The 10,817-nt window shown below is 39.5% G+C and overlaps 1 protein-coding gene and 1 long non-coding RNA gene across 2 annotated transcripts; both read right to left on the reverse strand.

The window, feature by feature from the left end:
• Nucleotides 1-218: 218 nt before the first annotated feature.
• LOC126410287 (uncharacterized) lies at nt 219-6,811 on the reverse strand. Its single transcript, XR_007574039.1, has 2 exons — nt 6,479-6,811; nt 219-755 (listed from the first exon to the last, which is right to left on the reverse strand). It is a non-coding gene; the product is annotated as an uncharacterized LOC126410287 (long non-coding RNA).
• A 1,353-nt stretch (nt 6,812-8,164) lies between these two features.
• LOC116259417 (uncharacterized) lies at nt 8,165-10,278 on the reverse strand. The gene is made up of 3 exons (XM_031637229.2): nt 9,668-10,278; nt 9,349-9,586; nt 8,165-8,707 (listed from the first exon to the last, which is right to left on the reverse strand). Exons 1-3 carry the CDS (start codon nt 9,968-9,970, stop codon nt 8,565-8,567), a joined length of 684 nt encoding a protein of 227 aa, XP_031493089.1. The 5' UTR covers nt 9,971-10,278; the 3' UTR covers nt 8,165-8,564.
• Nucleotides 10,279-10,817: the final 539 nt, after the last annotated feature.

The raw sequence follows: 10,817 nt of genomic DNA on the forward strand, positions 1-10,817 counted from the left end.
ATCACTTGTACCTTGTGGCGTCCTAAGCACACCATTTCTTACCTCCCTTTTGAATATGAACAGCAACTGATGTCCCTTTCTAGAGTTATGTAATGTTGAAGCAGCATCTCACTGGTTTTTTTCAATTTATTGCAAGGATACCGCACCTGGGTCGAGAGACTAGTCACTCGCCTTGGGCTGTAAAACCTTTCATGATAGCATCACTAGTTAAAAAGGCGTAAAAATAAAGAAACATGGACTGTTTCCAAAAGTTTACCGGTTTTTTACAGTTGTTTACATGCCAAGGGAAACTGGCATTTTTTTTATCAGGGGTGCAAACCAAAAAAGTGCATATTTGCTGTGCCACATTCATTGTTGTCCTATAAGTCTAACCCCCCAGTACATTTCTTCTGCCACACAGAGAAAACATTCCCATTTCTTTGGCCTTATAGCAGAGGCATACGTCGGGCATTGAATTCTAGACTTGATCAGGCCAGTCCACCTAACTTAGGTGTATGAAGCACTTGAGGGCACCAGCATACAAAATTGCTTTCCCCCCTTGAAGCTTCGGTCAATAAGTAGTAGTATCGCAAAGCCAAATTCTACTTATGAATAAATTTCTCTTTATTCTCAATATAACGAGGAAAGGGGGGAAAAAGAAAAGAAAATTCCTCCTTTTGCACGAGCTTTCCTGACACAAACTTGCCGATCTAAAAGGACGCCCGATGAGCACATCTACAGTTCATAATTAGTCTGCATTTTCTTTCATCTTTTGCCTGCACCAGAACGTACAAGCCAGAAATAACCTGTCAGGTAGACCACAAACATAGCTTATATTTTCACAATTAAGCTGTCAGACGCTCTTGGAGGGCTGGAACCTGAACTCACCTATGTAACAGAGGGACCTGATCGTCAAGCTATCTCAATTGAGTGCATGTGTAAAGTGACAAATGAAAAACAAACTCTGTAAGTCCATGACTTCAATAATTTCAGAAACAGGAAGACATGATGAAATTTCCGACAAAGAGGGGTCAGGTTCCCTGCTCTACAGATCCAAGAAAAAAAAAGAAAAAAACAGTACCGATACTTGAGTATTGTCTGCCAAGTAAAACCACTCATGACTTGTCCAACATTATCCGATGGTACCAACCAGTACTTTACAAGTTTGCTTAGGTGCATCGTCTATATTACAATACATATAGGACAAGGTAGCAAAGTTTCATATTTGTCATTAACTCATAACACTTGCAAACCTATAATACAATAGATCAAGGACATGTCCACAGCCACACTTTAGATCTGCATTTCCCATTTTATAAAACTAATCTGGTCGTAAAGCCTCTTTAGGTTAGAGGGAAGTCAGATTTTAAAGAGTGGAAAAATCGTCTGGAATTTGTATCCACAACTAAAAACCCTTCTTTATCAGAATATTGAAGAGACAGAATTTATTAAATGTATGGTACATGTTACCATGGTCTGAAGAACAAGGAAGATGCCAGTACATGGAGCTTTCTCCACTACAACCTATTAAAAGAAAAGTGAGTTATCAGCTTCAGGGCGTCTTATAATGCCAATGGCGTTTGACATTATCCCCAACAAACATTTTCAAAATTCAATATATTCAAAAGAAAACTTCAGTTGTCAAATATAACCAAGGGTACAATGTGAAATCGATTATTAATCAAAGTGGTGAGTAGGTGGAAGACTTCCATCTAGCATCCATGGTGAATAGCAGTATCTCGGCTGTTTTTGCTCTTTGTTTTCTAGTTACTTTCGGTTCCTATAAATGTTTTCAGATATTTTTGAACTCTTCTGGGGTTAAGACTCCGTTATCTAATCTTCCCAGGTACCTACTAGTTTAGATATGTAAGAAAAAGATATGACAGGTAAGCCTCATATTTGGACAACAATCGAAACCTAGCTATGTCTAGTAGAAACCATATCAACCAGGTCCAACATACGTCTGGAACTCTGTACAGCACACACATCTGGTTTTGTCAACCAGGTTCTATAACAGGCTGGTGTTAAAAATCATCAGAAGCAAATTTTTCCGAACAAAAACCTGGTTGTTCAGGCAGTCCCAGGCTTACGTTGTCAACCTATGTGACTAGCTTACTGTTCTCCCTTGTTGGTTGCCAGCTGACTACTCCACAGCTATGTAGTCAGCAATGCCATGGACTAGTTTGTCTACTAATGCCCACTAGTCGGTGAGTGATTGGTAGGTTTTCAGGTCATCCCACGTTTTGTTAGTTTTCTTTTTTGTGTAGAATGTGAATACCCACTTTAAGAACCATATATATCTACATATACACATTCACATCTAATATTAAGCAGAAAGATGCATGTGTGTGTGTCTGTGTGTGTATGTGTGTGTGTGTACGTGTGCATGTATGTATACGTGTGTGTGTGTGTGTGTGTGTGTGTACGTGTGCATGTATGTATATGTGTGTGTGTGTGTGTGTGTGTGTGTGTGTACGTGTGCATGTATGTATATGTGTGTGTGTGTGTGTGTGTGTGTATGTATGCATTTCTGTTTAATGTTAGATGTGAATGCACATATGTTTGCATTTGCATGTGTTTTCTCTGTATATATGTTTATGTACATATGTCGATGTAGATCTTTTTATCAATTGTATTTTAGTCCAATGGCTTGTACTGATTGTAACAACCCGACCCACTCATGGGCTCGGGCCCTTGGTTCGGCGGACCCCAACCTACCCCCCTAGCAGTTTCGGCTCCAACCCCAAAAAGGCTTGGAACCAAGACAATCATCTCATTAACGACTCCCCTTTATAAGTCTTTGAAGATCTCTCACAATTTACAGTGGCTCTGATACCACTGTAACAACCCGACCCACTCCTGGGCTCGGGTCCCTGGTTTAGCAAATCCCAACCCGGCCCCTAGCAGCTTTGTCTCTAACCTCAAAAAGGCTAGAAACTAGCACAACCATTTAATCAATAACCCCTTTTATAAGCCTTTGAAAATCTCTCACAATCTTCAATATGAGACTAAATTTCTGAGGTGTTACACTTATTCAGAACAAATGGTCCCAAACTATCTTTTATGAACCTTCGCCAACCTGTATCCAACTTCTGATCTTTTCAACTTAGGTCCACAAGGAAAGTGTGATCAATAGTAACTATGACAAACTTTGCAAAGAAGTTTCTTCGAAAAGATTCTATCATGATTTTCAGTTCTTCATTCTCCAAAACACTCCTACATGATTCCAATAGTTCATTCTGACTCCTGAAGCCCTTGATGGCTCAAAGCAAGAAAGTGGTCTTGTGCACATATGAACTCCAATGCTGCGTAAGCTAAAGATTCAACATCCCAAGTTTGAAAACCAAATTTGATATCTTTCCATTCCTCACCAAATCTCATGCTTAAGATGAAAAAATAATGAAGTTACATATACGTTCTTCACCTCAGATCAAGAGAACACATGAATTACTGCTTGTACTCTTCCTACATGATCTTAAATTAAACTAACAAAAACAGTTGGACATAGGCACTTACTTAAATGCCACCAAGAAATGTTTCCAATATCTCTTACATGCATGTGCTTACTTGTTCTTCAAAATCTCGAGGGGACCATGGCCCCTGCCGGATCCCCCTGGCTCTGCCCCTGGGTGCAGGTACAAGTGTAGGCATGGTGCAAGTGCAAATGCTGATGGGAAACATTTTCAAAAAACTAGGGTATGAGGGCAAAGGCTTTGTTTATATATATAAATATATATGAGTGGGTGTATGATGACTCTAGCTTTTCAGAGTCACCCAACTATCTAACCAGGGACGCCCATCTGAAGCAGATGGATGCTTGAGACTTGAGAGAACAAAAATGAGAAAAATGTGGTAACTAATATTAGATGATGTCACCTTTTTCTCCTTATTTTTCACTTAATCATCTGTCATGTTGGATTAGACGGCCCTAGTTAAATGGTTGGGTGACTTTAAAAAGCCAGAGTCACCATTCAGTTTTCCTATATATATATATACATGCGTACATACATACACACACACACATATATATATATGGATACGAAACAACCTCAGCCTTTGATCATTCTGCCTAGTTTTTAACATTTTTTGTTAGTTTCTCTTTTTTTTTTTAGTTTTGCCTAATTTTTTGGATTTTCCAAGTTTTTCCCAAAATTTTCCTGAGATAAACAACTTTGCCGAAAAACACTCAAGAAAAACCATGCTACTAAAAACCTAAGAACGATATTTGTGGATATGTTATACTGTTTCTATAATATATCATTTCAAAAAGGCTGAGCATTTAGTCATGTTTTTCTTTTAGTAAATTTTAACTTTAACTTATTTAAAAGATTTATATCAATTGCATGTTTGACTACTAAAGTTTCATTTTGATATGTTAAGCAGACAGAACCTCTTTAGACTAACACTTATCTATTAAGTTTTGGTCCCATGTTCCAGGTTCAGTGTTATGCCAAGAAGCATGCTCTTGCTAATTATATAAAATGGTGTCCCTCCATCAATAACCAGAACCACATCCACTACATATGGAAAAATATTACAGAAATGCTTAAGGAAAAGCTGCAAAGGTACACCGGACAGTTTTATTCTATATGACATACATGCAAGGAGGAGGCTACAATAGCAATATGATGCGGTTTATGCAATCATTGATATATTACTGCATGTTTCTGAAATTATGTGACACAGAGTAGAATCTCCCCATTATATTATAAAAAGGTTGGGAATAATAAATATAAAATGCAATCCAACCAATGTAAACATGAATTTGTAACAGCATCAAGCAAGTAATACTTCAAAAGAAAAGAGTAAAGTGATAGCTTGGCTTGTGTTATCAATTATCATTGACCAAATACCTAGTTGACAATGAGGAAATAGCTTTGCCAGTTTAAGAAAATGGACCATCACTACTTGTGTTATTCTCTACTTGAAAAAACTATTGTCTAAGAGATTAAAAGCGAAATAAGCATATGGATTAGAAAGAAGAGGAAACTCATGAAATTCCCATTCATCACAAGCAATGTTACTTTGGCACTTCCAGAGGCCTAATTCAGTGCCCGACTCTTTTGGACACCAAAACGTGCACCTGAGACTGCGTAATGCACCATAGACAATGGAGACTTCAATCTCAAATATGGAAGTATCCAAAAGAATGAGCACTTTGATACCGTGTGTTCAACACTATTGGTTGTCTCATATACTAAGTATCCACCAGATATTTCAAATCTAGCACACAAGTCCCATCTTCAATAAATTTTACACCTGGAACTGTTAAAAGAGTTCAGCCTAGTGATGGCACTTTCTTGACATATATTCATGCCAAGGTGAATAATTTCCAAGACCATCCATATTGGACACTCCACACTCAGGTCAGACATTGACACTGATGTCAGTATCCATGCGACATGGAACACCAGTATAAAAGTGTTATTGTTGTTAGACCACAGGTTCAGTCCACAGAATCAAATTTCTGGGCCTATGAACTTGTGCTTCAGCAAATTTAAATAGACTGTCACATCTTATTTGGCATATGTACTCCACAAGCTACCACCATTCTGTAGATTGATATTTTCAAAAGACAAACAAGGAGTAATATTTTGATCTCTGTAGAGCAACATTGACAGAAATGAGTTTGATAGTCTTTTAATATATTAGCAAAATGTTTTAAATATAGAGAACAATCAGTGGCTTTTTATTCGGTGGAGTAGCATGTGATGTGGGTATACCAGGTATCAATGGAACTACAATCTAGTTATAACCAAGCACTTCAGAATCTCAGATATCTTCCAATGGTCCTGTATGCTACCCACTGATGTGCCTAGATATCATTAAGCTGATGCAACAAAAGAAACCAAAGAACAATGATTCCCTAAAACTTATTCCATGAACTTCATTATCTCCTCAAGGAGGAAACCTTTCTGATTGGTTTCAGGTTTTGTGTTTTTCTATCATGCTTAAGGCACTTGAGTAGCTACTCCCAAGGAAGCTACTCACAGGCCATCATGTAAAGGGTGTCCCGACCACAGGAAAGGAAAAGCATCAAACCCATTATTAGATCAGCTATATATGAAATAACAAGATCATTCAGAATGACAAGATATGGCATACTTATTTGGTACGTCAGTCCAGAAGTCCTGAACCTCAATATTCAACAGAATTCTCCTTCTCATATGAGGGAAGGAATCCAACAAGATAGCTTGGATAGTTGGAGGTACGATTCCAACAGGAGATACCGGCCGACGCCCCATTCTCGTGTCCGACATGACAAGCAAACTTTCGACATGGATGACTTGATCCCCAAATAAAAAGGATCAAGGCCGAAAAACCAGGGGAAAAAAGGAAAAAAAAATAGAAAACAACGACAATAAGACAACAAATCCGGCGAACCTAACGAGTGGGCAATATGTCAAGACTGACGATTAACGTGAAAAAGTATAACGTAAGTGGGAGAGGAATGGGACCAATGGAGGAGAAAAAAGGTTAAGACCAGAGTATCTCTTACCAATATTGCGTAGTCCTAATGCATAAGATCCCGCTCTAAGATGAAGGCGCTTCGCAAACGCCTGCAGTGAAAGAAACGGAAGAGGAAACCCCTAACAGAAGGGGAGATGATCGGCGTTTCATCCGTCCAACGATGGCTCCTGGAGTCTTCTTGGGCGAAACGCTGTCATAGAGAGAGAGACAGAGAGAATGTGTGTGTGTTTTTGGAGGGAAACAAGGCGGGAGGTCTCTCAGACGAAACACCGACCACATCAGTGAATGATTCGGAGCCAAAATCCTCGATCGGTTCAGTTTTAAATCTGTCAAATTCGCGAATCTTAATCTGAAAACTCATCAGATCCAGACTCGTACATAAATTTCTTTGTTCTATATGGTACCTGGCTTTTTAGCCAAAGTTGATTTTTTTCCATTGACATAACAAAATGAATGATATTCTGAATAGATATTTTGTCCTAAAGTTTGTCTCCCAATGAAAAACAAGGGTGACTAAATAAGATAAGGCACTGTTTTAATCAAATGATCAAGCGCTTTAGAGCTTTCGCCGTGATATTTGTTCCTTTTTTTAGCAAATTAAGGAGAGGTCAAGCTGCTCAACCCACTTGCTCTTAAAAAGAAGTTTGATTGCTAGACAAAATACTCGTTACAACAATAGAATATTATATTGTGAACATGTTCTATTAGGAGCCATTTGGTAATAGTAATATATCTGTTGTTTTATAAGTTTGCCCCAAAAAATTGGATCAAATTCATACAATACCACGACACATTGCTCAATGAATTACCATCTCTCCTAGAACTAAACAAAACCCTTTATTTTAAAGAAATGAAATTAGCTCACTACTTATATGTTGATAGGATCGCTAGCAACTAAGTGATAAGTGCTCTGACTGGTTTTTCACTTGGCCTTGTGGTGTTTCCTGATGATGGTGTAGAAGTCCAGGGTTTCAAAACTGGTAGAGCGTGCTCTGATTGGTAAGCCGCTTAATAAGGTGAAGGTTAAACATGCAACTCTCTCTCCCCTTTCAACGCACATTAGATTTGGACAACTCAGAAACAGGCAACTCTCTCTCTTTTTCTTATTTTGAAAAAAAAAAAAGAGGTTATTTGACAAAAAGAGAGGCCAGGAGATGCATCTTGGGTAAGGAAAGGCCTTCTTCCACCACCGGCCATTCTGTTGGAGTATTTGATCCCCGTTCCATCGACAGTGGTGACTGGTGAGCGTGAACATATAAATCCTTGCTCAAATCCGGAGAAATTCAAGTAAAAACATAAAGAGAAAGCTATTCGATCTGGTGATGCTTCGACTGTCACTCTGATTCAATCAACATACAGAGACAAAGACGGGTACAAGTTAACTTTTCTCGTGTTTTGAGAGTAAATTCGCTAAAAAATAGAAATGCCAGTGGAAATTTATCTTCTAAAATTAGAAAAGCACAGAAAATATCTCTTATACATACTTTCTAAGAAAAGCAAAGATATTTTATATGGAGAATGAACATTATAACAGCATTACGTTCACAACACACCTCTAACGCCTTCAATTTTAAGTTCACTATAGCACTCAAAACTGAAAACAAAATTTACGAACCCTCATCAATATCAAACAAGAACTAATTGATGTAAGATGGAAAACCATGTTGCAATCAAGACTCAGAACAAAAAAATTGCAAAAGTAAAGCTACAGAAAGACACAAATTGCTTTCCATTTATTAGATTCATCAAGCAAAATTACTTCCCAATCTTGAGTAACCAAATCCGCTTTCAATACTCATAAGCTGCACGAATCAGAGGAAACAAGGGAAGAAAAGAAGGAAGTTTTCATCTTATTAAGGTCACCAACCAGTAGAACCAAACCAACCTCAATCTTCACGGTGACCATGGCGATAAACTGCCATGCAAGAGACAGCACTCCAACAGAACACCGAGGAGAGATACACGGCAGCTGTTCTACCATGTGACACAAGACTCCACAACTGTCCCACCATTGACACAAGATCCTTGACACTATTATGTACAGACTAAAACAAGAAAAGCCACCGCTCCTGTTATCGCACAAGAGGCAACAGCTACTTAGCCTCTTAAAGGATTCACTTAGTGTGGTCATGATGATGAGCATGTCGTGCGCCAGAGTAAGCAGAAATTGCTGAACCGACTGCATTCAGGGAGTGTTTTGTGACGTTCAAGCTTTTCTTCACGGCTTGCCACACAATCCAGAAGAAGAAAACCCACCCTACAAAGAGTTCGGAAGAAGATAGTGAAAATAACATAAGGAAAAGGCCTACAAAGAAAGCAGATGATACAAAGAAAGCAAAGTGCGTTCCTTTCAAATAAAGTTCCTGTCTGCGGCAAGTGCTGGACAACTATCATTTACTTACTTTTCCCTCTAAATAAGAAAAATTTCCTAATATGACTCAATCCATAAGTTGCCACCTTCATTTCGTTGGCACATGGAAGAACAGCAACTTAAAATTAAATGAAAAAAGCAGAACACCTCCAAATTGCAGAAATTAATGTCAATAACTAAAATTTTCTGCGGAAAAGAAGAGAAACAAACATGAAAAAAATCAATATAAAAAGGCAAAGTAGTCTCTTATCAAATAATTTCCCTTTTTGTGACCATCAATAAAATCACCGCCGGATTGTATTGAATAAAAACATGTAGTTCCTCTCGCCATTTTAGCTTCCCCTTTGTGGAAGCAAAGCAAAGAAAGTAGAAACGGATAAATGCAGAAGCAAGGTACAACAGCTCAAAATGCAGGCAACATCCTTCTCCCCTTATTTGGCATTTCCACAATTATGAAGATCACATCATGCATAAAAAAAAAATAACGTAATTTCTTTCTTTTTCTCTTTTAGGGGTCAGAGAATCACCTGTTGTCACCAGAACGGCAAAGATGGTGATGAATGTGATCGTAGAGACGGTGCAAACGGCAACAAAGAGGGCCCCAACATAAATTGCCGTCACGCATGCAAGAAACAGAGCCATAAAACCGCCGGCGGCCGCTAGCGACATCAGCAGAGAGATCACAAGCGCGTTAATGGTGGCCGCGCAGAAGAAGATCGTAAACGCCAACAATCCCGTCAGTCCCACCAGAATAATCGCTCCAGCCTAACCCGAAAAAGAACACCAAAAAAATCTCAATACCCACGAAGAGTAAGCTACAAAAAGTGAATTGAGGCGATGGATTACGGAAATGACGATGATGGCGCGCCATGCGCCGCCACGGCGAGTCCAAGCGACGACGCCCTGGGCAAAGTCCTTGGATGCCTCCTTGAAATCGTCGGCATTCTCCTTGACGGATCGGTTGATCCTCTGGACGAACGGGGCGCGGACTTCGGGGTTCGGAAAAAAGATTTGGGCGAGAAATCGGCGGAGCACGTCGTAGAGGGTGGCGCGGCACCTTCCTCCGTCGCCTTGGATGTCTACGAACTGTCGGATCTTCGATTTGGCCTCCGAAGATCCCAACATCGGAAACTCTTCAGCCATGTTCATCTCCGCTTACTCCTCCCTTCTCAAATTCACAGTGGCATCAATGTCTCGAGGGTTTTGTGACAGCAAGTCTCGAGAAGATCTGAACGACTTTTCCCGTCTTTTGGTAAAACACCTGAAGTAAAGATTAAAGAGATCGTCCTCTTACGCCCTCTTCTTTTCTCCTCAATTTTAACGGATAGTGCCTGCCTCGTTGAGAAATTCGAAAAGCATCCAATTTTGTATGTTGTTAGCAGGATAGTGTGCATCACTGGCATTCCCTGTTTGTTCCTGAAGGCAACATGAGATCGAGAAAATACTTTCTTGTACCAGAGAAAAGTGCAGAACACTTGGACTGCCTACATGGATCATGTGCTTTTAAACACACCAACGTTGGGCAGTGGGCTTAAAATTTCAAGGAGGAGGAGTGCGGTTCAGGAAAGAAGTTAAAGACTGTTCAACTCGCTCTCAAGGCTTGGCCGCTTGAGATCTCAAAGAAGATGAAATTCTAGCCTGCGAGCAAGTAGTTGCAATCAACCAAGCTCTTCAAGAGTATCTAGTCCATACTCACACTGAACACATCAGCTTAATACCAGTCGAAGATAGGCCAACGCAGTGCACGTATCTCTATCGGACTTGGGAAAGAGAAAGAGAGAACATTATTTGAGATCGGGAGTTTTCTAAATTGTTACATCAATTGCAAATTAGTTGATGAACATCAGTTCATCTTTTTACCAAACTGCTTTGCAAGGGTTTTTCTTTCACCGGGGAGAAGTGATTCTACACGTCGTACACCAACAAGACTGAAGCGCTAAATGGCGTCACTTATGGGTCATCAGAAAGCGGGTCCCCACATTCATGAAAAAGGTGG

This window comes from Nymphaea colorata, chromosome 8 (genome assembly GCF_008831285.2).
Source record: "Nymphaea colorata isolate Beijing-Zhang1983 chromosome 8, ASM883128v2, whole genome shotgun sequence".
NCBI lineage: Eukaryota > Viridiplantae > Streptophyta > Magnoliopsida > Nymphaeales > Nymphaeaceae > Nymphaea > Nymphaea colorata.